The 27,186-nt window shown below is 31.5% G+C and overlaps 1 protein-coding gene across 3 annotated transcripts; it reads left to right on the plus strand.

Moving 5' to 3' along the window:
* The first annotated feature begins 2,941 nt into the window (after positions 1-2,941).
* On the plus strand, positions 2,942-26,904 carry LOC115881401. Of its 3 annotated transcripts, XM_030898861.1 has the most exons (4): positions 2,942-3,118; positions 12,241-12,449; positions 17,525-17,543; positions 25,487-26,904. In XM_030898861.1, exons 2-4 carry the CDS (start codon positions 12,282-12,284, stop codon positions 25,624-25,626), a joined length of 327 nt encoding a protein of 108 aa, XP_030754721.1. In that variant the 5' UTR covers positions 2,942-3,118; positions 12,241-12,281; the 3' UTR covers positions 25,627-26,904. The 3 variants fall into 3 exon arrangements, with proteins under 3 accessions (XP_030754721.1, XP_030754719.1, XP_030754720.1); XM_030898859.1 differs by lacking the exon at positions 17,525-17,543 and having other exon boundaries at positions 2,949-3,118; positions 25,487-25,805; XM_030898860.1 differs by lacking the exons at positions 2,942-3,118; positions 17,525-17,543 and adding an exon at positions 12,005-12,166 and having other exon boundaries at positions 25,487-25,805.
* Positions 26,905-27,186: the final 282 nt, after the last annotated feature.

Below are 27,186 nucleotides of genomic sequence, written 5' to 3' on the forward strand. Positions count from 1 at the left end.
CCTTCATTACTAAATCATACTACAACACATTAAAATAATTTTAGAGAAGAAAATTAAAACATTTGACAAAAGAAAATAAAAAAACTATTAGTAGACACCAGACTTAAAAACTACAGAGGGTCACATCGTGAACCTTACCGAATTTCATGAACCCGAGAGAGAACCGTCTCTTTTAGAAACTTAAACCGAACTAACTTTTCTGCCCTAAAAACAGCCCGAGGTTCCAACATTACAGGGTTGAAGGGTGGTGCATTCGGTACTTCGCCAATAGGATCATCCCTAAAGGTACTGTTCTTTGCTTGATTGGTCAGCTTGACACCGCCCTTCAAACCAAATTGGTTCGACCTCCCGTTGTTAGATGGCAGTACTATGACCATTTTACGTATTTAATTCTCGTTTATGTCTAGATACGTGCTTTCCTAAAGTTCCCAGATCCTTTACAAACATCCGGCGATAGTTACATGTTATCAAGGGTGGTTATTGGTTTTACAATGTCCCAGCGTTTTTATCTACGGTCTATCTTTACAATTTTCTGTTTACTTCTAAGTTCTGCAGTTTATTTGCTTTGCCCTTCTATAAGTTTGGGAATTTAAAAATAGTCACGTTTGAAAGATGTTTGTTTTATTACTTCCTGCTAAAAGACCCTCTCCCGAAACTAATAACCGAAAACATCGACTTGAACGTAAAGGACATAGGAAATAATCTGTTAATAATATAAATAATAATATAAAGGAAATAATCTGTTACATAGGTCTTGTTCGTCAACTCCGGTTGTTCTTAGAATTTTGATCATCTTCTGATGATTAACACAGTCGAACGCCTTACGATAGTCTTAAAAGATTATTATTTGAATTTTATTCTGATGGTGGCAATAAATAAATTTTAGGTAAATATTAAATCATGTTGTGTATTTTGCTCATTAATTTAGTTTTTTATAAATTTTCAATACTAAAATAGATACTAGAACTAGTTCAATAAATAATATTTATATACAGGGGAGTCTTAAATATCTGTTTGTGTGATGCATGTTTTCTCTTACCGTTTTTCAAATAAGTCCAAAATAACCGAGTTATTCAAGTTTGAAAATTGAAAAACAAATTGACACCGAATTTGTTCTGTATTTGCGTCCCTTTTAGTGCCGTAACCATGGTAATATCAGAGGTTAAAAAATTATACGTGGGAAAATTTGCGGTGAACAGAAAATACAAAGTTTTTAGCCGCGGATTTGCCTTTTGCCATATCAAATCGGTCAGTCCTGTAGCTAGGTCATCCCTCCATGTGTGGAAGGGGGCTATAGATATAGTTTCGAACTTCCCTCGAAGTGGACGGAGAACTTAGAAGTGCTCCAAAAAAGTCGAGGTTAAACATCGGTAGAAAACTATCGATACATCAATTGTATATTACTTACTAACTGCCATTACTCGCTGACGAGTAATGGACATGCATCAGAAGATGGTTACGCAAGGCGTTTTCTTTCATGAGCTTTTCTGTGACAGCTGTGACTGAAAAACCCGATACGTGATGTTATCTCTCTTCCGCACTCTGGACATTCAAAAATCGCATTACTTTGTTGCCTCTTTACTTTCTCGTTGTCGTTGTTTACTGAGTTTACAATTCTTCTCCATTGGGTTCTATTGTGCGCTGCTTCCTCCCACTGATTCTACACGCTTATCCCTTTTAAATTTTCGGGGAAAATATTCTTGTACCTTTTGAGTTGTCCATCCGGTTTCCTCTAACCGTCTGCAAGCTCACCGTAAAGGAGAGATTTCTGTAGACAGTTTACTTGCATCCTGCATACATGACCAGCCCATCTTAAGCTGGATTTAGTAATCATGACTTCAGCGCTCTCGCAGCTAGCTTTTTCAAGGACCGATACGTTTGAGACATGGTGGTACCATTTGACTCTTAACAGTTCTCTAAAATGTCTCTGGTTCAACTTATTTAATGTGTTTGTGTGCCGGCGGTACGGCACCAGGTTTCGCTCTCATATAACATGGTGCGGATTATTATTGCTCGGTAAACTGCAAGTTTCGATTTTGTACTTAAGTTATGATTGAAAACACTGTCTTTTAATTTCCAGAATGCTCTTGAAGCGCTGCTAATCCTGTGCTGAATTTCAAAGTCGAGATAGGTAGCCTTTTCTGAAATCAAACTGCCGAGGTAAATGAATTCCGCCACATATTCCAATATTCTTCTCCGATTTTTATAGCATTGTTATGATCTTCCGGGGGAGTGCACATGATTTTAGTTTTATCGATATTCAACATAAGGCCCAGGGCCTCCAAGGCTAGGTATATGTGTTTAGCATTTCTTGTAATCGCTGTAACGTTTTTGCAACTAGAGCGCAGTCATCAGCGTAGTGAAGTTCTGTGGTGAATTTTGTACCTGTTTTTGCCCTGAGTCTTTTTATGTTGAACAGTCCGTCGTATCTGTATCTTATGCCGATTCCTCTTTCCTGCAATACTCCGAACTTTTTCATAATACCCAAAGTGCATCCCTGTTTACAGTTTACAGAGTCAAAGGCTTTTTTTAGGTCGATGAATGCAAGATAAAGTTTACATTGCCGTTCGTTTACTTTTTCTTGTAGTTGACGGACGGAGAATATGGAATCGACGGTGCCGCGGTTGAATGAGAATTGTTTATAATAGTAAAACGTCGATGTTAAATCGATTTTTCAGGGACATCGATATAATCATTTGCATGCAGATAGTCCGCATGTCAACAAGATCGAAAAAGAATTATCAAGACTTTTTTTTGTTTTTAAAATTTTCAATGCATATCAAAACTTTCTGAAAATCCCTCGTACGCAACGAATATAACTATATTGCAATTAACAAAGCCATGCAGTAATTAGAGCAAGTATACGATAATTTCGCTTCTCGATCTACATCATGTGCGTATAATAAATTAGCAACTTGCAACGTGAATATTATATATCCAAGGTGACAAGGGGAGGAAGGAGAGTTTTCTAAAACCAGACAAGATAAGATAGACATGTTCGCCGTATTGTATGCTGTATCTATTTGCTAGTTACACGTTGTAAAGAGGTGAGGTAATATTTACCTTTTCCGATTTCTGTTTTGATGAATTTAACGGAATATACACTGATAAAAATAAGGTAATCTATTATTTTATTATTATTATAATTAGTGCATTAAATAATACATTAATATCTAAGAGAATGAAATAATATATAATATATTTTTGGATGAAACATTCCGAGAATCATATGTCCTTATTTTTGAAATTTTAGCCGAAATGTCTTTTGCTTTCAAACAATCTAAGAATATAGATATTCAAAACTACTACAAATACAAATACATAAAAAATAATTTAAGTATATATGTACATAAAATAATTTTATTAGTATATTACAATTTTTGTTTGTGCTTAAACCTAGGGATAAAAATTGGGATGCAGTATACAGGGTGTCCCAATAATCCATGGACATAGAGCTACTACGTATTTTTGGAATCAAAATAAGTTCATTGGACACAATTTACCTCTATACAAAACTGCTTCGTTGGGCCGCTAGACAGCATCAAACTAAAATAAATACATTTTTTCAGATATTTTAAGACCCGTTATCCCGATTTGAATGAGATTTTGGATGTGAAACTACCCCCACATAAAATTTAGTACAAATATGTTTCAACTTAACCGACGAACGATTTTTTTTTCGTAAAATGGTCCTTCTAGTTTTTACTACATTTTTTTCTCTTGTGAAAAAACGGCACCTCTTAAATACAAAAATTATTGATTTTTTAATTCTCCATATTTTGAAAAAATGATATACAGGGTGTTTCATTTAAAAAAAAACAAGAAAATTTATTTTATATTTTAGAAAGTTTTTAGAAGCCAAAAATGCAGTAATATACAGGATGTTAGGTTCCTGAAATACATCCTAGTACATACTTTAAGTTTGCACTTTAGGTTTGCATAACAAAATTTCCTTCCAAGTTTTTTATTCTAGGAACTACAGATGCCCGACGCACTATTGCCGGACCTTATATGTAAAGAGATTTTTTTTATAATTTATCGCCAAGACAGTTGTCTATGATATATGTCAAAACATTTTTTTTGGTTTTGTTTTAACTTTGTTTCTTCAATATAATTCTTGGCACACCTTGTATAAATAGCACCATAAATGTACTTAAGTTATACGATGTAAATTAATTAGGATTATAGGATAAAGAAAAATTAGGGAGTGGCCCTTTTTTGTGAATAAAAGGATTTGTGTACATTTTCTCGAGGGTGGCCCGAACTAAAATACTATCTACTTATCTGACAAATGATTTACACTAAAAAGTTCACAAATTTTACATTTCATGTGCGTGGCTGTGTATATCACAGCTATGTTTTTTAAGTAGAATAATTATTTAGGCATGTATCTGACATGCCTAAATTCTGACAATCTGAAATAATAAAAATAAATCGAATATTTGACAAGGTATTCAAACTAGAGCTGTTCGGTGTTGAGATTTGAACACCGGTGTTAGGTGTTGATGACCACCGGTGTTTCAGTCGGTGTACCGGTGTCAACACCGACGCCGGTGTTTATTTCGACACCGGTGTTTATCTTGACACAGGTGTTTATCTCAACACCGGTGTTTACCTCGACAACGGTGTTTATCTCAACACCGGTATCGCGATGAACACCGGTGTCGAGATCAGCACCGGTGTCGGTGTCGATCGTCGATGTCGATGGTGCCGTTTGTTTGTTTTTTTAGTTTTTTAATGTAATATTTTTTAGTTTATTTTACAGCTACGATTTTTTGTTTGTGTTTTGTTTTGTATTATATTTAAATTTGAAAGCTTTAAGTTAAAGTCGGTGCGCTTTAATAAACTATAAAAATAAGCACCGATACGAAATTATTATTATCAAGTTTATTTTGAAGTTATTAATTATCATTATTTCTTCTTTAACCCGTTTACAAAACACCGGTGTCAATATCAAAACCGGTGTCGTAGATGAACACCGGTATCGAAATGAACACCGGTCAGTATCAACACCAGTGTCGGTGTCAACACCGGTGTCGGTGCCAAAACCGGATAGTCTATATTTGGCCACCGGTGTCAGCCCAACACCGGTGTTAAAACGGTGTTCCGGTGTTTGGAACAGGCCTAATTCAAACAGCTACTCTCGTGCTGGAGTTTACTTTAATTTTTTTGTCCCCGAGTAATTCTGAAACCAAAATTATTTTACAGCTTAGACCAGTTAATTCATAAAATATGTTTTGTTATAGATGTGTCTGTCATTTTAATTTCAAAGTAGTTTATTTTATTTTACAAAGAAATAAGTTGTTTTAACTAAGTTGAAATTTTGATACAAAATATTGTGAAAAAAATTGTATAAAACTGAAAAAATGTAATCGAGTTATTTAATTTAATAAAAAACGGTATATATTAACACAAAACAAACAAGAACAAGACACCACATACCAAAAAAATATAAAAAAGAACTATTTCTTACTTTCAAGCTTTATGAAACTTCCCGCATTTATGATTATATTTATCAATATAACTTATGTACAAATACAAATTTTTAATATTCCGCAGCAATAAATAAAACATCATAAATAAAACAAACTATTTTATTATTAATAACACTTACCAAATTTTATAGGTACCTTAAAGGTTGATTAATTAACTTTAATCTTAATTTTTTAAACCAGTATCTTTGGCATTATTTTTCTTGTGCAGTACTAAAATCCATTATTTACGTATCGTGTGATGTCGATATTTTACAGCTACTCCAGTCTTTAGTATGTGTTTAGTATGGCCCTTCTACCATATTCGAGATGCACTTATCTACGACGAGATGGTATACCAACTTTAATGATGGTAACTTTATTGGTGTATAAGACTTTTTGCCTGGGCAGCGAGTATTAACCATAAACTGTGCTCTAGGTCTACAGTTAATTTTCACTCGATTTTTCCTCCACTTGACTTCAACAGACACAAAACACACGTAATAACACGAATCAAAATGCATCATCTTCCAAAACGCAGGGTATTTGACAAAACCTGACAAAACTGACAAAAGTTGACACAAAATTATACCCTCTAATTTGGCAAGACTTTGACAAGCGTCAAAAATCTAAAGGCGAGTTCATACGCATCGGCGTCCGTTTGTCGTTCATCGTTCCGTCAAACCAATAAAATTGAAATACGATCTGTCATTTTTGAAATAAACCAATAAAACTGGTTAAAAACAACAAGAGACGACGCATGACGGATTTATATTTAAACCCATCCATAGTTAACTTAAAAATTATTAGAAACTTATTTTAGTAAAATAAATAGATTGGTATGGGACGTCATCTGCTTTTTTTTCTGTCATCGTCTGTCGAAATCTTACCTGAGAAAAAAAACAGAGTTTATACTATATCAAAACACTTAAAAGAAAAGAAAATTACTTATTTGTTTGTCATATGAAATATTTAATTTAAATAATATTTCCTATTTACCTACAAATTCTCTACCAATTTCTGTACATATTACTATTGCAGTTAGTGTATTGTTATCTTTAACGTCAGAATACTTAAAAATTATATTTTATTATCATGAAATTTATATTTAGAATTATTAGTACTAACATTTAAACAGTAATATTGTTAATAACTATATTTTCTTTAGATCGTCGTAGCCATTATTATTCATAGCGTTGAACTGTATATTCAACGAAAAAATTATAGAAATATAAACTTGCTTGTTCATATTCCCCCCAAACAGCACCATATTTCTTAACCTGATAGAAACTTAAATTTCTTATGTCAGGATAGTATACATTAAAGAAATATTTGATTTGATGCTGTAGATATTTATGTTATATGAAAACATCTATATTAAGTATCGATAAGCCATTCAAGGTTTACGTACATCTGGTACAAAATACAAAGCAAAAGAAAACATATTAGTAATATAAAAAAGGACATTGCATTTGAAAGGTCAAATTCAAGGTAGAACTATAAACACTATAGATGTCTAATGAATATTCAAATCCAACTGTGTCTTCTTAGGAGCACATTCTACTAAAGGTTACTAATTGTTTGTTTATTGCACGTAGCTGATTTTTAATATACGAATATTAAAGAATCAAGCGTTTTTAATATGTATGAGAATACTCCATTGAAGGAAAGTCAATAATATGCATTTTAAATTAAGCTCCATTATATTAATCTTGAAACTATAAAAAATTATGTTTTTTTACTGTATCTATACAGGATGGACCTAACTGAAAATATTGATTTCGGTTTGTTAGAAAATCTGGAGGCCTCTATCATTCTGCATGTTATTGCCATCTCAATCCCTTGCCGAATGCTTAAAACCTTTACTAGTCTTATACAAAGTTTACTGAATTCAGGAAAAGGAAAACAATTCGAGAAAAAGGGGGGAGGGGGGCTAGACACCTTACCTTACTCAAAATACATAGTCCACAGCAGGGTTGTTAAGTAGTTTATGAAGCAAAAAACTACGCCAAAAACTACGCGTAGTTTTTTGTATTAACTACGTTTTACAATTTTAAAAACTACCTTCAAAAACTACACAGAGACTACACACAAACTACGTTAAAAACTACCTACAAAATATAGTAAAACATAAACAATTTAGACTTTAAACAAAAATCAAGCCAAATTCTTCTCATGGAAGTATGAAGTTATATTATATTTGTATAAGTTAAACAACATCAGAAAAAAAGACAATTTTCTTTTCAACAAAAGTGTATTTTCTGTGAAATACAAAGTAACATTGAACACAAAATAAACTATAAATTCTTATAGAGAAATTCTCCATAGACATTCTCCAGGAGAATATATGATTTTTTACATCTAAAGGCACAACTTCATAATTCCCCTCTTCCCAGAAGGTATGGAGCATGGTATGGCGACGTCGACGTCTTCCAACCATTTTTAACTACTAAGTTCTATGCTACTAAGTATCAAAAATATCACATAATAAGGAACAAATTCACAAAATATAGATTTTTTATTTCTTTAAATTGATCAACAAACAAAGTTTTTAGGTTATGTTTTCACTGTTATTTAAAAAAACTAGATTAGTTACATAAACTACACATTAACTACTCGACATTTAAAAAACTACTTGTAACATGTAGTAAATGTAGTTTATTACTTTATTATGACTACGTGTAGTTTAACAACTCTGGTCCACAGTCGTTTCTGACATAATAAATTAATAATATCGTATTACATGACTGAACTTAAGGGGAGCTTGAGCCCCCAAAGTCCCCCCATCGATCCGCCACTGACTGTATTAATTATAGAAATATTACTTATATGGTCGTTTCACTCCTGAAACGCCTTTAAGAAACATACTGGCATTACGATTCTTTTTAGTGAATCGAATAACACGATTCAATTTCTCATATTGAATCGACTCCTACGATTCGTTCATTAGAACGCGAACCACATGCACAATTTACCTTTAATGAAAACCAGAATGGTAACTGGCATTACCGGCGATATAAGGGGTCAGAAAAAGAAATATACAGTTCTTTCATTTGATTTTCAACACTTTATGGCACTGGCGTAATTGGATTGATTATTTTACCAATAATATTAAATTATCAACCTAATTCATATATACTATTTATTAAAGACTTCTTAATACCAATTTAATATTTTTAGAGCAAATTTTAATTCCGATTTAATAATCATATAATAAATAGTCAGTATAATACTGCATGATGAAAAAAAAATGGCGTCCAGTTAGTTTGGAAATGAACATCGATGGCATCCCTCATATAATTTTACATGAAAATCGACAGCCATCTTCATTTTATAACCATCGCTGACGCCATTTTTTTATCATATTGAGCAGACGCCAACAATATTTTTTTGGAGTTGGATAAAACGATTTCGGTTTTTAGTTCGACATTTAATGGTTTTTAGTTGGTAAATATTATTTTAGCAAAAATATTAACGTGAAAATTAAATGCATTACAGATACTCCCGTACTAAACACAGTATAAATAAGTTTTTTCTTGTAAACATAACTCTCTTATCGTTTGCATTTTATATCCATGATGTTTGTTTAGGGCTTTTGTTCAAGTCTAAATATTGGTGGCCAATTATCTCTATGCCTCTATCACCGTCGCACCGTAGAAATGAACGATCACATTGTGATTCGATTCAATTCCTACGACTCTTTTTTAGGGCTCATCATTCAGATTGTATGGATCCGTGCTGGCCACGATTCAATTGAACGAACCGTATTCTAAGCAGTGATAATCGAATCTCACGATTCATTTTTAATACTCGTTCAAGTGAACGACTCGTTCAATTCTTGCCCACCTCTAGTATTTACTACACTTTTTGTCTCTTGTAAAAAACGCCGCCGCACATAGTTTTCAACCTTCCCATACTTTTTCTTGATTTTTGTGTCAATGTCAAGTCAAATGTTAAATCACTAATCATTTAGCAAAACATAGACACCCAAAATATCATTCAAATCGGGATAACGGTTCTTAAAATATCTGAAAAAATATGTTTATTTTTTTGATGCCCTATAACGGACAAACGAAGAACTTTTGTATAGGGGTAAATTGTGTCCAATGAACTTATTTTGATTCTAAAAATACGTAGTAGTTCTATGTCCATGGAATATTGAGACACCTTGTATAGATGTTGCATGCGTCCATCATGCGTCTCACTTTTACGCTGTTTGTATATGGTATCAACAGTTTCATCAAAGTCGAGTTTGACGGCTTCATAGCATCTGATTAAGTTAGAAGACAGCCTCCTTACTTTGATGCAACTTTGATTTTAAAAAGGATGGATTTGGAAATTACATCAACCTAGTAAAAAGTTATTTGAATAACAGACCCCAGAGAACAAAAATCGGAGACATAGAAAGCAATAGTAGCATAGCTCCATATGACCTAAGGCGGCAACTTGCCACCACTACTATACATTCTATATACCCTATGATCGAATAAAAACGGCGTCAACGATGGCTATGAAATGAAGATCGCTGACATTTTATATGTAAAATTATATGGAAAATATCATCGATCGTCATTTCCAAGCCAACTGGACGCCGTTTTTTTTTTCGATCATAACCTACTAATGATTTATTTGAACAAAAATTTTTTGGTAGAATGTTTGCGTATGCTGACGATTTATGTATGGCGTATAATGACAAAGATTACAACAATTTACAAGTGAACCTAAATAATGATCTGAAGAAATTTGAAATGTGGTGCTTCAACAATTCACTAACTATAAATGAATCCAAAACAGAATTTATAAGATTTAATATAAAAAAGCAAACAAAAGACTTAAATATAATTCTAAACAAGCAAAAAATAAAATAAATATCTGAAGTCAATTACCTCGGCATTAAAATCCATAACAATTTAAAATGAGACACTCACTCATATAAATAGTTTAAAAAAAGAAAACTCCTGAAATTAAAAACATAATACCACCAAATATGAAGAAACCAATATATCATGCATTATTTTTATCAAGGAATATATATTTAATTAATACGTGCAGTAATACAACAGAAAAAAACTTAGCATGTTTAAGTTTTTTTACATAGACAACAAAAAAAAATACTAAACATATTATTTAACCTAGATAAACTAACACCAACCGAAGAAGTATACCAAAAAACAAAAGAACTAAACATAAGACAATTAATAAAATATCATAATATAAAAAAATAAATTAATAAAAACAAATATTTATCTAAAAACCAACAAACAAATTCACACTTATGAAACTAGAAGAAAATCAGACAAAAACTTTCACAAAAACTAACAACAGAAACTACCACAATATATAACATGTTACCAAAAGAATTAACACAATTAAATTATAAAAATTTTAAGAAAAAAAATAAAAACATGATATTTGAGAAGAGCGTATAAACGTAGACGACATAAACCAAATTATAAAAAAAGAACAATGCCTTCGATACCACCTGCTCAGGAAGAGTCTTAAAAGCCTTCAAACTGTTGCAGATGAAGAAGGACACAACCAACAACTGCCACGAAGATAAAGTCTAACAATATTATTGAATTGTATATTTTTAAAAAGTTGTATATATTTAAGTTAATAAATATTATATACACTGTGTCAATTTTAAAACTTCCCACCCTTAATATCTTTCTTGCAGTTAAAAATATGAAAAATCGGAAAGACACGTCAATTTTATTTGTAAGGGGGACACTTAAATGAATATTTTGTACTGCAATGTATTAAAATAATTTTAAGTGTAAACAGTAGCCTGAAAACCAAAATCTCAATGCAGGCATGTTTAATTGTTTTTGCAACTTTGACACGCGATTATTCTGAAACATCTGGATAAAAAGCAACAAAGTAGGATACCACTAAAAAGAGAATTAAACGCCCTTTAAAAAGATGTGCCACTTGACCCCCATTCCCATTTAAGATTGTAAAGGTGATATCTACCCCTCCTAAGGGGTTGAAAGAAAAAGCCTAAGAATATTCATTTAAAGTGTCCCCCTTACAGATAAAATTGACGTGTCTTTCCGATTTTTCATATTTTTTACTGCAAGAAAGATATTAAGGGTGGGAAGTTTTAAAATTGACACAGTGTATAATTAGAAAAAGCCTTCCAATCCGACTTTGATCAAACAGTCAATAATATACAAGCAGCGTACGAGTGAGACTCAATCCAAGTGTACTTGGTCCAAGTACCTATGACCGTGTCAACCAGGCTAGTTATTAATCGAAACGTTTCGTACAAAATAATTTTATAATTTAAATATCGTGAAAACATCTCTTAGATTTCTTCTTCATAGTTATTTAAAAATGTAATGCAAATACGCATGAGTTGATGCATTAATTTTAAAATACAACAAGGTCGATATAGTTCAGACCCAGCTATCAGTAGATAACCATAAATAGACTCCCCTCGATAAAGGTTTTTTAAATGTCCCCCTAAAAATCCGATCCACTCGCCGAAAGCAAAGATACAGATCAATAACTAAGCGCATGGAATTTAAATTTACAAACATAACCAACTAGTGGCTGTTAAATGCCCTAAATCCACACTGTATTAAATACAGTCTAAACAGATACAGCTGTCGATAAAAAAGCTGAAACTTTTTGTTGTACAGGGTGTTATAAGAGTGCAATCCATAAAAAATGTTTTACAAAGTATAAATTAGGTATGGGATAGTCTAGTTAAAATAGTATATACGTTATAATAGTATTAAGTTTTTAAACATATTTATGTTTGCAGAATTTCCATCACTTCCGATAGTAACTGATTAAATTGAAAGAATGGCAGATTTGCAGCTTGATCTCAATCAGTCGTTAGATTTAAGAATTGCCCAGTTTAAAAATGACCCGGAAAAAATGGCTGATGTAAATGATTTTCTCAATGAAATTTTTGAGAAGGCACAAAAAGAAGCCGACCGCAGATCTAGTGGAGGAAAGAAAGGAAAGCTTGTAAGTCGAATTGCAAAAAAATATGTTATTTTAAAAGCGCCGTTCTTTACTAATACTTCTAATCTACTATGGCCTTTGCATGTATCTATGAGATGTTTTTAATACTCTTTGTTTCAAAATCTAAACGCTTTCATTTTTTTTAAATAATTTCAATTGAAAAGCATGTTCTCAGAAACTATTTTTTCCTTGAAAGACTTTGTTTTGTTACAAATGCATAATTTTGTTGTTAGTTTCAATGTGATACATTTTGTCTATTTTTACTTCTTTTATTTATCTGTTAACTATATAATTAACTATTATGATTTACTGAGTTTCATTCAATAATTCAGAAAATTAAAAATGTATGAGTGGGCAATATTTAGGCAGATATATACAGAGTTGCTCATACGTATGAAAAAGGTCGATTATTAGGTAAAATATACGAGGTACCGCAAAAAGTGAAATTATAGGGTTTTCAAATATCTATTAGCGAGTAATAAATTTAAGTATAGAGGGTCATAAAGTCGTGGCACATCGATTTTTTAATGGAACCCCTGTATATTATTGCTTCAATAATTCTTCCTTCAATTCTAAGCAAAAATCGAAATACATGTAATCAAATGTATCTCAAGCCAACCGTTTCCAAGTTATTGACTTTTGAAAATATCACTTAAACAATAATTCGATTTAATTAATTTCGATGTGTCAGGTTTGCATTTATACGTTCCATACATGTGTACGGCACCTAGCGCAATCCCATTGGTCAAATTTGATTTTTAAACCAATTAAACTCCGAGTGCCTTACGCGAGTATGAAATGTAAGACAGTGCCATGCGTACTTATGTACCTATAGCTAATCTATCAAGAGTAGCTGTGGCTCCGTGACTGAGACCATCGCTTCGTGAACGAGTGGTCCGTGGTTCAAATCTCACGCCGGACCATAACTTTTTTATTTTTTTACAACTGTGTTTATTTTTTATAAAAAAACTTGTAAATATTTAATAGCAATCAAAATACGGATTGCGTTGGTTTCACTCTTTTTGGTAGGGTTAGATTGATTATTTGGTGGAGTTAGTTGCGTTGGTTAAGATGGTTATTTGGTGGGGTTGATTGCGTTGGTTAGGTTAGCTATTTGGTGGGGTTGGTTTGGTTTTGGTTGGAATGCTCTATAACAAAGCGTTAACAGTAATATCTAAGGTACATTCCGTAAGTGCATATGGCACTGTCTTAAATTCCATACTCGCGTATGGCACTCTCAGTTTAATTCGTTTAAAATTCAAATCTGACCAATGGGATTGCTAGGTGCCGTATACATGGTACGGAATGTATCAATGCGTCCGGTTTCATTTAACAATGCCATTCTGCGGAAACTGCGATACTTAATAATATTTGACATTAGTTTTCAAGTTAGCATTTATAGATATTATATAATATCAATAGTCTGGAGAAAATATTATCAAGTCTGGAAATTACAAAATTTTCGTTTAACATGTCATAATCAAAACTTCATAATTCGGAAATGGTTGATTTTAGGTACATTATGTGTATTACGATTATTGCTTAAAATTGAAGGAAGAATTGAAATATGCAATAATATACAGGGGGTTGCATTTAAAAAAAATAAATTTTGATGTGCCACAACTTTATGAGCGACCCAGCACATTTAAATTTACTACTAGCTACTAGACATTTAGAAACCCTATAACTTTTGTATCTAACTTTTTGCGGTACCTTGTATATTTTGCCTAATAATTGACCCTTCCCAAATCCGCCACCCTGTATCTATCAAAAAATATTTTAACATCAAAAATATGCGTGAGAAGATCTTCTAAACCTTAAATACATAAATAAATAGAGAAATTAATTTGACTATGAATAATGTTTCTTTAAATCTTATCAATATTAATCAAGTATTTAATATAAGATCAAAAATACAGACCCATAAAATAAATCCAACACCAATAACGTTTCAATAAAGTTATTTATGGTGAACCAAACATACATATCTATCATCATATTTTTAAACGAAATGCCATTTAATTAAAAAAAATAATTCTAAAAGATTTATTTCATAATCTCTATTTTTACGTACTTTAATATTTTAGACCCTTTCATAAAATATAATCAGATATTATGCGTGGGAGCTAAAAAGCTTTTCAATAGTGATATAAATAGATTTATCTTTTACAACATTAATTATTCATGTTTATCGCATAGCTTTTTAAGCTGTTACTCTTTGTGATATTATTGTTGATAAAAAAGTTATTTCTACATATACTGTAGGATATATCATACAGGGTAACTCAGGCTTCTGAAAAAGATGTATTTTAGGTTTTTGGTTAGTGAATTTTTTTTCAATTTTTTTACATAATGGCATATAGGCAATGGTAACACACATTTTAAAAATATTTTTGTCAACATATAGGGTGATTCAAACATATTTTTAAATCAAAGCTGTCTATTTTTAAATGGAATACTATATATCTTTTAACTCAGTGCATTTTCCATTGTTGTTCAAAATATATATTTCATAAACCACTCGGTATAGTATATGACATTATGGTATTTTTGGAATGGAAATTTAATGGAAAATCTAAACTGAGTTAAAAAAATTGGCGCCCATACTAAAATATGTCAATATCTCGAAAACTGCGACTTTGACTGATTTTGATGTTATTACAAATTTTGTTGCAAATATTATTCCTAATCTTAATTTGAAAACCGCATTTCGCTAGCTACTGTAATTTTGGAGTTACGATTTTTTTAAATTTTTAACCCCCTCCTATACCTCCTTACCAACCCCCCACCCCCACCAAAAACTAAAAACAGATTCTCGGGTGCCACAGTATTTTTGTGCCAAATTTGGTTAAAATCGGTTCAGCGGTTTTTGAGTTATCGTGTTACAGACGGCAGACAGACAGACACACACACAGACAGACAGACAGACAGACAGACACCACGAAAATATTTTGTATTTAGGTCATTTACGACCCAAATAACTCATTTTGAGTAAAATTAAAAAAAATTTTTTTTTGCCGATCCTAATAGCCTACCATATATATTGGTATGGTCGGCTAAAAATATATAGTATTCGATTTAAAATATGTTTGAATCACCCTGTATGTTGAAAAATATTTTTAAAATGTGTGTTACCATTGTCCCCATATTATGTAAAAAAATTGAAATGAACATCGCAAACCAAAAATCTAATATAAAGCTTTTTTTGGAAGCATGAGTCACCATATACAGGGTATGAGTCACCATATACAGGGTCCGGCAATAGTGCGTCGGGCATCTGTAGTTCCTAGAATAAAAAAACTTTGGAATTTTGTTGAAGTATAGACCTAAAGTATGTACAAGGATGTATTTCAGGAAAATATTTTAACTTCTATAGGGTGGCTCAAAAATGTGTGAGTGAATCGTGATGATTTTTTTTAAATGGTGCATATATTATTGCATTTTTGGCTTCCTTTTAGATCACTTTACATAATCCCAAGATATGAGTAAATATATTTTGATAGTTTCAGAGATATTAATAAATAAATAAAAGATAAATATTTCCCAGCCTTTCTTAAAAATGTTATTAAAAATACAAGAACTGTCCTGAAATCAAAACTATAATAGATATTTAATTTAGATGGTCTATGCTTACTTTGCTATAAATATGGTAATCTTAAATCATACAAGGTGTCCAAAATTCTATGCCAAACTTTCCAAAATATAAAATGATTTTTCTTCGTTTTTTTAATGCTATATTATTTTTTCAATAGATGGAAAATTAAAAAATTAACATTTTTAAAGTATTTCAAAATTTTTAATGGTTTCGCAAATACACGCAGTATTATTTCATATGGCTCTTTCAACGGTAAAATATGAGAGAAAAATCACTGGGTGGCTTTGATAAAAATATTTACTGTGGAAAACGCCATATGAAATATAAAACCGCGAATATCTTCGAAACAGTCAAAAAATTTGAAATACTTTAAATACAAAAAATGTTAATTTTTTAATTCTCCATCTATTAAAAAGATAATATACAGAATGTTCCATTTAAAAAAAAAGAAAAAAAATTATTTTATATTTCGGAAAGTTTGGCGTAGAATTTTGAACATCCTGTATGATTTACAATTACCATATTTACAGCAAAGTAAGTACAGACTATCTAAAGCAAATACTTAATACAGTTTTGATTTCAGGACAGCTCTTGTATTTTTAATAATTTTTTTAAGAAAGGCTGAAAAATATATATTTTTTATTTATTTATTAATATCTCTGAAACTATCGAAATATATTTACTCATATCTTAGGTTTACGTAAAGTGATCAGAAAGGAAGCCAAAAATGCAATAATATACGGGGTGTTGTATTTAAAAAAAATCATTCCAAACCACTCACACTTTTTTGAGCCACCCTATAAAAATTAAAATATTTTCCTGAAATCCATCCTCGTGCATACTTTAGGTTTGCACTTAAACAAAATTCCTAAGTTTTTTATTTTAGGAGCTACTAGAGCCCGACGCACTATTGCCGGACCCTGTGGTACGTATATGCAAACTTCGGAATGTGTGGACCAAACTTTAGCAGACTTGTGTCTTACGAATTGTTACAAGACCTGTCTTGTCAAAGTAATTCCCATAAGAAATGGCACTGAAAACAATTCTAATAATAAATTACGTTAGAACATTTTTAACTATCAAATTGAAATATCACATGATCATAAAACATCTGTGTTTAATCTAAGCTTTAAAACCATAATTTCAAATTAAGATTTCCTGTTTATATGAAGAGTGGGCATAAAATGGACACTTTATATTTAAGTTTTTAGAAACTTAAAATAAAATATTTTCTTGATAGGAAGCCGTATAATATAATTATTACTATTACCCACATTATAAAATTTGATCCACGCAATTCGTGAGAATTTTCATTATTAGACTACTTTATAATGTATTTTAATTGTTTTTTATTCTATGATAAGGACAGGAAATAGTCTTACCATAAGTATATCTACCTATGTAAACCGCATGTTTGTTATTGCAAGTTGTGTCAATTTTAATTAATTTCAAAAAAATTAACAAATTGTAATATTATTTGCAGGATGCTTTAGGGATACAAAGTAAGTTACTATTTTTTTCCTGTAGATTTTTTATTATTTTTAGTTTATTTTTAAAAGGCATGAATTATGTTAATAACTATTTTATTAACTTAACACAGCAACCACCTGCTTCTTTATAGTAATATATCTCACTACTTAAACACTTTTAGGGAGAATTATGACTTTCAAGCAATTCACACACACACAATATTGTTTTTATTTTTGGTAGATAAAGTTAGTTTTAAGTTTTAATCATTGTCTAAAATTGTTAATTAAAGTATAGTAAAAAAATATATTTCCAAAACTTAAAATCCTAAAACTGCACGCAGTGGCGCAACAAGAGGGGGGCTAGGGGGCGCACCCTAGCCCTTCTAAATCGAAATTAGACCCCCCAAGGACCCCCCCTGACGATTGGTGCGGGTCGTTTAAAAATGGTTTTAACCTCATATCAATATTATCTTTTAAGTGAGCTGAGCCCCCCCAAAAATATTTGAGCCCCCTTAAAAGTCGGTGTCTAGTTGCGCCACTGACTGCACTGTGTTAAACTATTTAAAAATCATCTAATTATTTCTTATTTTTGAATGGATTTACATCAAACCATGCTAGATGCTAACAAAAGTATCGTTTACAGTTTTCTCTTAAAACAATACGAGAACATTGCTTTTAAAAAATGTCCTTGGACCATACTTTTGTCGACATCAGGTCAATTAATCATTTTCCCAATCAGCTCGATATATTGATGATGTTATCAGTATTCCTCATTAAGCAATACTACTCTTATATTAATCAAGTAAGGCCGTAAACAATCATAACATATACAATTTTAAATTTTATACAGGTTGTTAATTTGTTTATTACTCGCGGCAAGAGCTTTATGGTTGAAATATGGCAATCTCGGCCCGGTCGTCGAGAGACGACGCGACGGGACGAGTCGGCAACTTAGCTTAGTACTTATTTGGAATGTAGGCAGTGTTGCCATTCTGTTTCCCAATAAGTAACCGTCCAGTTAACAATCTGTATACTAATTCATTATAATAAAATTAAATAATAAAAATATTGTAATTATATTTCTGCAGATTGAGTGAAAAGTGTTGTTCATAAATATCTACTATAATATGTATACGGCAAATAAACGCGTATTCAAATATTAATCTAATCGTAATTAAAGAAATATATTCGTAACAACAGATATCTAATTTATAAATGTTACTTATTTCACTATGATTTATGAAAAAAAAAAGTTTTTTGTCTAGGGTATAGAAACCGACATGTCGTGGAAGTAACTCGAGACAAAATTAATTGAACAAGACAACAGGAGACAACCGAAAGTCGCCAAAAAAATGCCCTTTGCCCTTCTCCGCAATTTCACGAATAATTTTGAGGCATTTTTAAGAAATGGTAAAAAGGCCGAGACAACCGGAGACACTCCAAGATGAGACAGAGTTAAACGAGCAAACACGACCTTCACCTGCTTCGGGCTGTTTCGCGCGAAATGTAGAGGGTGTAATAAATTAGAGCCTGATCCACCAAAAATATCACTTTTTTTATAGTAAAGCCACCACATACGAGTAAAGTGATACAAGCTACAGCGCAGTTAAATTTTTAAAGCCCAATTTAGAATTATTAAAACTTATCAAAAATACCGTCTCTTTATAGTTCCTATTCATTATGGCCATGCTTGTATTAAATATCAATCCAGTAAGAACCAAACTGACAATAATTCAATAAAATCACAGTTGCAAGTAGTGAAGGTTCCTCAATAAATGCACATGTGCACGTAAATCCCCATATTTCTTAGCTCTTCTTAAGAAAAAAATAGTTTAAAATTTCCATTCTTTCACTGATTCTATTTATTCAAAAAATCATTTGTTATAGACTTGAATACAAACAAAATCATCGCTGAATGTCATATCTGTCGTTAAGGCTTAAAAACTCTCAATTGTTATAAATATGGTGAATATTCAAACACGCGTGTCATCTTTCATGAGGATATTTTTCGTTATTCAGATTCATTCACTGCGTGGCCTGATAGCGTCGTTCACTGCTCATGGGAATATTAGATCTAAATGGTCAAACCTTTGCCGTCCGCACCGTTTGTTCCCCGCGACACTCTAGCGACATTAGATGTATGGCTCTTGTGCGCATGTAATCCGTGCACTAGCAGTTGACGATTTGAATCAAGTTATTAGCATCGTGATTATCAGCGTTATCAATTATCGGACATCTGATTTCACGAACTACAAAAATGATACAAGCATGCCATATCTAAAGACAATACATTTCAATAGATGGTGTTCTTAAATAAAGATTCTTTTATTTGTTCTCCAAAGTCTTATTTGGTGTGGTTGCGTGACAATTTTTTTCTAAAGTTGTTACGCGCCACCACTGGTTACAAAACAATTTATGCACTATTCTAGTCGTTGAATAATTAAAATTCAGTAATAAAGTAACAAAAGAAAACAGTAATTCAGTACGACAATGCTGCAAAATAATAATTCAGTGAGTAAAATCAATAATAGACCCTAAAGCGCAGTATAAGCATTCAGCATTTCATTAAAGGTTAATATACCTGTTTGTAGTGAGTTATAAATCTAAATGCCCTCGACCATCGATAGCTTACGATGTTAACCTATTTGTTGTTCTTTTGGCATGCACGATTAATGGGTGCATTGAATGTAAGGTTTATGCGGAGAAATTGTCATTGAGGAAAGTATTGTGTGATCGGATATAATCGACGTCACAATCGGTGTAGAACTTTTTTTTACGTTTCAAAAAATCCACGAAAGAAGCATATAAAATAGGATAAGAGAGTAATCAGTTGCTGATTTTGTTTTTCGTTAAGTCAATAAATCTTAATATTATTCAAAATCGTCTAAAAAATATACAATATAATCGTGTCAGCGATTGCTATGAAATAAAGATCGCTGTCATTTTATATGTAAAATTATATAGGGAATGCCATCAATTGTCATTTTCAAGCCAACTGACAAAAAAAATTGAATAAAAGTTGATAGGTGTTGACTAAACAAAACAAAATTTGATATGCGACTGTTTATCAATTAGTCACAATTCATCAAACTATGATACCAAAGTTATAATTTATAAAAATACTATAAGCCTGGTGACTACTAAATATTGCTGAAGAGGAGGCATTTAAGGACATGCACGACAATTGTTTCCTATATTTAAAGAATAAGTATAATATATTAAATCACGGTGTTGTTGCACTCTTTCTTTATTCTCAACATAACATTAATAGTTTTGTTTCCCAAAAATGGTCTAAAAATTATTTTTTCACGACTTTACAACAAAAGTCATTTTTTGATTTTTCTGAAAGTAAATCTGCATCCGATGACAGATTTCACAAAAAAATGAAATCAAATAAAAAAGAGAATTAAATATTAACAGCTATTCAACACTTTAAATTTAATCCGCCACAAAATAATAGCTAGTAGGTATTCAGAACATATTCAACCTCTATAGACCAATTAAAATACTTTTTCTATTTAAGTATTTCCAAATGGCCGAGTTTTATAATTCGATAGCAATTCCTTCCAGCATAATGCAACTCACTTATCGATTTTCTGTAAATTATTGTTGAATACACAACAACAAAGACAATATCAACTATGCCAGATTTCCAGATGCATTGGCTCGCTAAACTGCTGTTATATCCTTGTTGCAGCTGGGTTATATTTTACAAATTATTTCCCTCATCGTGAAATGGACCAATCAGCTAATCTAATTTTTCGAATAAATTTTGTTTAGATAAGTGATTAATCCCAAGACCAGTTTAACCGCGATTATTTTTTCGGCTTCCTTTTTGGGTTTTCTTTTTGTCGTTTATCACTAATTCTGAGAGATTTTGGCAACAGTTCATTTAAAAACATTGATTTACAACTCATATGTATGACTTAATACCGATTTTAATCAGTGAAAATTTTGATTTCGGTGAAAACCCCTTATTCTATATTATTTGAACAAATAAGTGGAGAAAAATACGTCAGAATTTGATATGTTGACATGCGAAACGGTCCTCGATGCATTGTTGGGATGCGTAACCAAGGTAGCAGATACATTACTCATCATTACCATGGTACAAAGAATACAAGGTATGATATTGCACAGGTTGGTCATTACGTCACAGGTGATAAACGGCACTATTGGTCGGCAAGCTCTGCGCGCCAATTTCAAATTGTCAAACAGATTGTGTCATCTGTGAAATTTGATTGTGTCAAAATGTGAAAATAATTTGTCAAATGTCAAGCTCGATGTCAAAACATAACTTTTGGGGTTATGTCCTAATTCTTCCCTATTTTAGGTCTTTTTTTATTAGTGGCAATTGGACAATATGGATATTATTTTGTATGGCGTATGACGTCACAGGTGGTATGCGCAAACTTAACGAAATTGGAGCCGCTATCGATCATACCTTGTTTTCTTTGTACCATGCATCATTACTTACGAGACGTCATTTTTTGTCATTTACCTCAATTTACCTGTGACAGCCTGTGACCAAGAATATTATAAATTTAGAATTTGTTGTGTGTAAAACAAATGTTGTCCGAAAATGTGAAATTTTATAGTTAATAAAATTCTTATAGTTATTTGCTTCATCCTAAGTCCTTCATTTCTAAGTAAGCTTCATTTCTAAGTCATTCAGGAAATAATCTAGCCGTATATCACTCAACCTATAAATTTAATTAATTAAACTACCCAAATAATTTTTTGCATGATTTTGCTTTTTAGAAAATATTTTCATGTACAATAATTTTAGAATAAAAACCCTCGTCTCGGGTTTGCTGAATGCCACCCTGAACATCAGTGTTATAAATGTTAATAAAAGGTGCAAAAGATCAGAAAACCGAAATTTTAAATAATTATTCTAAGTTGAGAAAAGCTACATAAATACGTGCACAAGCACAAACAACCTGTCGAAAAGTAGAAAATAAAGTTACAGAAACCAGTCTGTAATTATGTTAGGAATTTTGCTAATCTGGATGACTAAAACTAATTCAGTTATCATATTAGCCAATGTTTTTGGGCTAACAGGCCGGTTAAAAGATGCCCAAATCGTATTTCTAATCTTAACTCAGTTTTTTAAAACGGAACAAGTGTGGCTCATTGATATATTCGGAAAAGCATCTTTTTACGAATAAAGGTTAATTCTCACTATACCTTCCAATACCTTCCGCTTCCATTCCATATCCATTCCATATCTGTTCCGTATTTTTATTGTAAATTGACGCTATACGTAAGCTTCCGTTCCACACTTTTTATTGTTCGATTTATATCATTACGAAAGTTTTATTTAAAAAAAAAATGTTTCTTTTGAAAAAGGTAATAGATTTAATTAAGAGATGAAAGAATAAACAAATATCAGCAAAATGTTAAGAGAGCTGGAACAAATGTAAGAATTTGACAACGCTGTCTCCGATACGCTTCAGTCCGTCCGCTAAAAAAATATATGGAAGGAAAGGATATGGAACGGAAGGGAAACGGAACGGATAGTGTGCAATATCCTATTCATTTACATGATATAATATTTTATGTAAATGGGAGGGAAACGGAAGGTAGCTGATATGGAAGGTATAGTGAGAATCAACCTTAATTTGGTACCACAGACTTCGTATTTCTATTCAAATTGTCGTTATATTTCTTGACGTGGCACACTAGATTGAAATTTAAAATAATCTTAGACAAGGAAAGAGAGGGGACGGCTAACACGCATATTCTCCCGTGATCGGTTAGTGAGGCCAAAATTCGATCGGCGGACATACTTTGGTGACAAGATTTCGAGGTGACACCGAGAGAATTTTTATGTTTTTTGTTACAACTGTTTTGTTTTAAATTTATAAACTGTATTGTTTAGTATGGTGAGATGTTCAGCGTATGGCTGCAAAGGCCGAAGCGAGAAAAAAGTGGCTGGAATTACATTTCACAGGTAAAAATCGATACACAACTTTTGTTATGTGGTCATAAAATGTACATTTTTTCATTATAGCAGTAAAAATATGTAAAATGCTTTTAATATGTTTTGTACCACATCCAAACCAAACTATTTTTAATAATTCCAAGTAGTATTTTCAATATTCTTTATTATAATTAATGTTTGAAACTATAAATAATGCTACTCAGCATGGATTTCTCCAGTGGCGTAGGGAATTATAATCAGAGAAATACAATTTCTGCAATAAACTTTTTTTATATATTTTATTTTACATAAAAAAATGTATAAAGTATTGTTATCAAATATGTAAAATAATTGTAAACTATAAAAAAAATTAAAAATTCTAGTGATAAAAAATCTATATGTATAGTTGTTATATAAAACTTAAATTTACCTGCCAAGATTTGCTGGGGGTGGACAAACTTGTGGTGGGCTACTTGTTACTACATATATTTTTTTAAATATGCTTTCAAAAAATTTGCTAATTTAGGTGTATAATAATAGTCTCAGTGAGTAATTAATAAAAATTTAAAAATAAATAAAATAACACAAAGCTTCTAAAATTGTTTATTTTTTTGTGGAAAATTAGGATATTCTTATGATTGAAGGTAACAAATATTAAAAATTACATTATTCATTGAATCCATACGCAAGTGTGAAGGGAATGGCTAGATTCATTATTATTACCGTATGGTCGAAAAAAAACGACGTCCAGTTGGCTTGTAAATGACGATCGACGACATTCCCCATATAATGTTACATATAAAATGACAGCAATCTTCATTTCATAGCTATCGCTGACGCCGTCTTTTTTCGATGTCGTTTTGTATAGTTTTTATGTCATTTTATATGTAGAATTATATGGGGAATATCATCGATCGTAATTTACAAGCCAACTGGACGTCGTTTTTTTTCGATTATACGGTATAATAATGAATCTAGTCAATTCCCTTCACACTTGCTTACGGATTCAATGAATAATGTAATTTTTAATATTCATTTGTGAAATTGTCATTTCCAAACAAACAAGATGCCGTTTTTTTCGATCATACAGTATATATGTATATACACGTTCAAAATATATGTTATTACGTTATTTTTTATTTAATTATACATTATACACACGTTAATAAATAAATAATTGTCTTGATAATCAGTCCACTGTGACTGTTAAATAAATTTTGCATTATCGACTTAGATATTCTAATATTATAAAGATGAGACTATAAAATACAAAATTGTATATGCATTACTCAAAAATGAACGATATATTAGTTTACGTTTTAATAAATATTTTGTACCGTCTAGGCACAAGCTAATTTCTGATGCTACGCCATTGGAGAATTTCGCGTGGTGACAACTTGCCTCACTTTCAGCTGCTGTGTTACAAGTCCCCTCTCTTTCCTTGTCTAAGAAAATAATATTTTCTTAAGCGAAAATGTCCAAAGCTGACATATGATATGTCATTCTATTCATAATCTCATTATCTATCCAACAATGTAAAAAATACCTAAGGTGCAATTTAAAATTTAAAAGTTATAGTCAATTCTGTTGAAACAGTGACTGAAATTATCTGAATACTTCACTCAATCCCGATTTATGTGGTATACGAATATACCAAATCTCGTTTTTTTTATCTGAAAAAATAAAAAAGTTATAGAACTGAGCCATTTTCGAGTATTAAAAAAATCTTTTTTTAAATGCAAATATGTACTTCCTGAATTGTTCTGTAATTATTCATGTACACTCTGTTATAATATGTCTATTTATTAAAATAATACACCGTATGATAAATTAATCTACAGTTTTATGCAGCTACCCGAAATACTGATCGATGTTATACACCATATGATTTTACACACTTCTTTACACACCAAATTTCATCGATGGGAATGTCTAAGCTAATTTTACGCCTGAAGATGACATTTTTTATGTGTTATATTATTAGTAATTGTAATTATTTTCGTTTCAGATGGTTATTATATATTATTCTTATTTTTCATTCTATTTTCAGACGGAACAAAGAAGATCGGAGCATGGTCCAACAGGGCTAAGTCGTCTGCGAGAACTTTTGCAACCCGGATTTTTACCACCATATGTAATTGTACCAATACAGTGCGGAGTACTCTTATTGCTCGCAACAATAGTAATTAGGAAAATCGTACAGAAATCTTCCTCTAACATATAGTCGACTTCGTATGGTTGTTACTCAAATAAAAGACAAAAAACTCGTGATATGTACGTAGCTATTGTGTTTAAGTATTTACTTACTAATATAATGATTTAAGTTATTTATATGAAATTGAATGATAATAGAAAAGTCACACAAAAAAGGCGAAAATAATTCAATAAGTATATCAAATATTCGCATTTGTTACACTTACACGCTTTGAGAAGAAGACTCGAACAATCAATATATATTCAACAATAATTGTTGCTTTGGCAACTTCACTCTCGAGTTATCAAGGAGCGATATCTAAAAAAACTAATTTTTCCTGAAATAATTGTATGATGATAAAAGAAAACAATTTCAAAGAAAATGAGAAAAAATAACTATGGATATATTAAAATTTACAAAAGCATTACAAATAGCTTATAATTTAATAACAATATCATTTGACACAAAAAGATAATAGTAGGTATACTTATGTAGATCAAGTATTCAATGTGACCAGAACAACGCATTATAAAAAATTACCTTTGTGTACCCTAAACTGTTTGGTCAATGATCTAAAATTTAAGTGATCAGTTTAACTTCGAATAATAAAATCTTAACAGGAATAACTAAAATCTATCCAACGAGTCAGGGAAGATTTCGACAGACGACAGCCAAAAATGACAGATAATACAATTTACCTGCGAATTAAAATGGCAGACAACTGTCACTGTCTTGTATGCTCTCGTTGGGCAGACTATATTATCATAATTTTAATTAACAAATTTTATAAAAACGTATCAACCAATATATCCATAAAAAATGAAGCATAGCAAGGTTGATTCTCACTAAACGTTCCATCTTCGTTGCATACGTGTTGCCAGTGTACGTAAAATAACGTTTACGGAACTGATGCATCCAAAGGAGGACGCCCACAGAATCAACTCGGACCGGTCGACTCGACTAAGAGCTATCAGAGGGTTTTGGTATTACCCTTGTATATCAGGGTATTGCATAGAAATAAATATAATCCCGTGCACTAAACCGGACCGGTGGACGGAATTCGACGAGTGTGCAGGACGATTAATTGCGCGGTACAACATTATTTATTTCTATGTATACCAAAACCTGCCGTTAGCTCTTTAGGCCAGTCAATCTGGAGGTTGAGGTGGAAAAAATTAGTAACCAACCGATCTCAACGAGAATGTGTAGATAATGATCTCCTATTTAACCCCTCAAAAGTCCCATTCGGTCCCAGTGGGGGAAGTTTGAAAAAAAACGCCGCCATCTTGGATTTTTTCAAATATCTCCGTTTGCATAACTTTTGTCGAAAAAACTAAAAATGTGTTTTTTTCTAGAGAATTAAATTTAGATCATTACCATCAATATTTTTTTTCTAAAATAAATAGTAATAGAGAGAGCAATTTTTTACTGTACGGTCTATAAATTTTCCAGTTTTTTAAACCAATCAGCTATAATTTTTGCGTTAACAGTACAGTGTTAGTATACATAAACCAAGTATAAATTTAAGCATTAAAACAATTAAAAATAACGTTTAA

Source organism: Sitophilus oryzae, unplaced genomic scaffold, assembly GCF_002938485.1.
Source record: "Sitophilus oryzae breed Bouriz unplaced genomic scaffold, Soryzae_2.0 scaffold_1718_pilon_pilon, whole genome shotgun sequence".
Lineage (NCBI taxonomy): Eukaryota > Metazoa > Arthropoda > Insecta > Coleoptera > Curculionidae > Sitophilus > Sitophilus oryzae.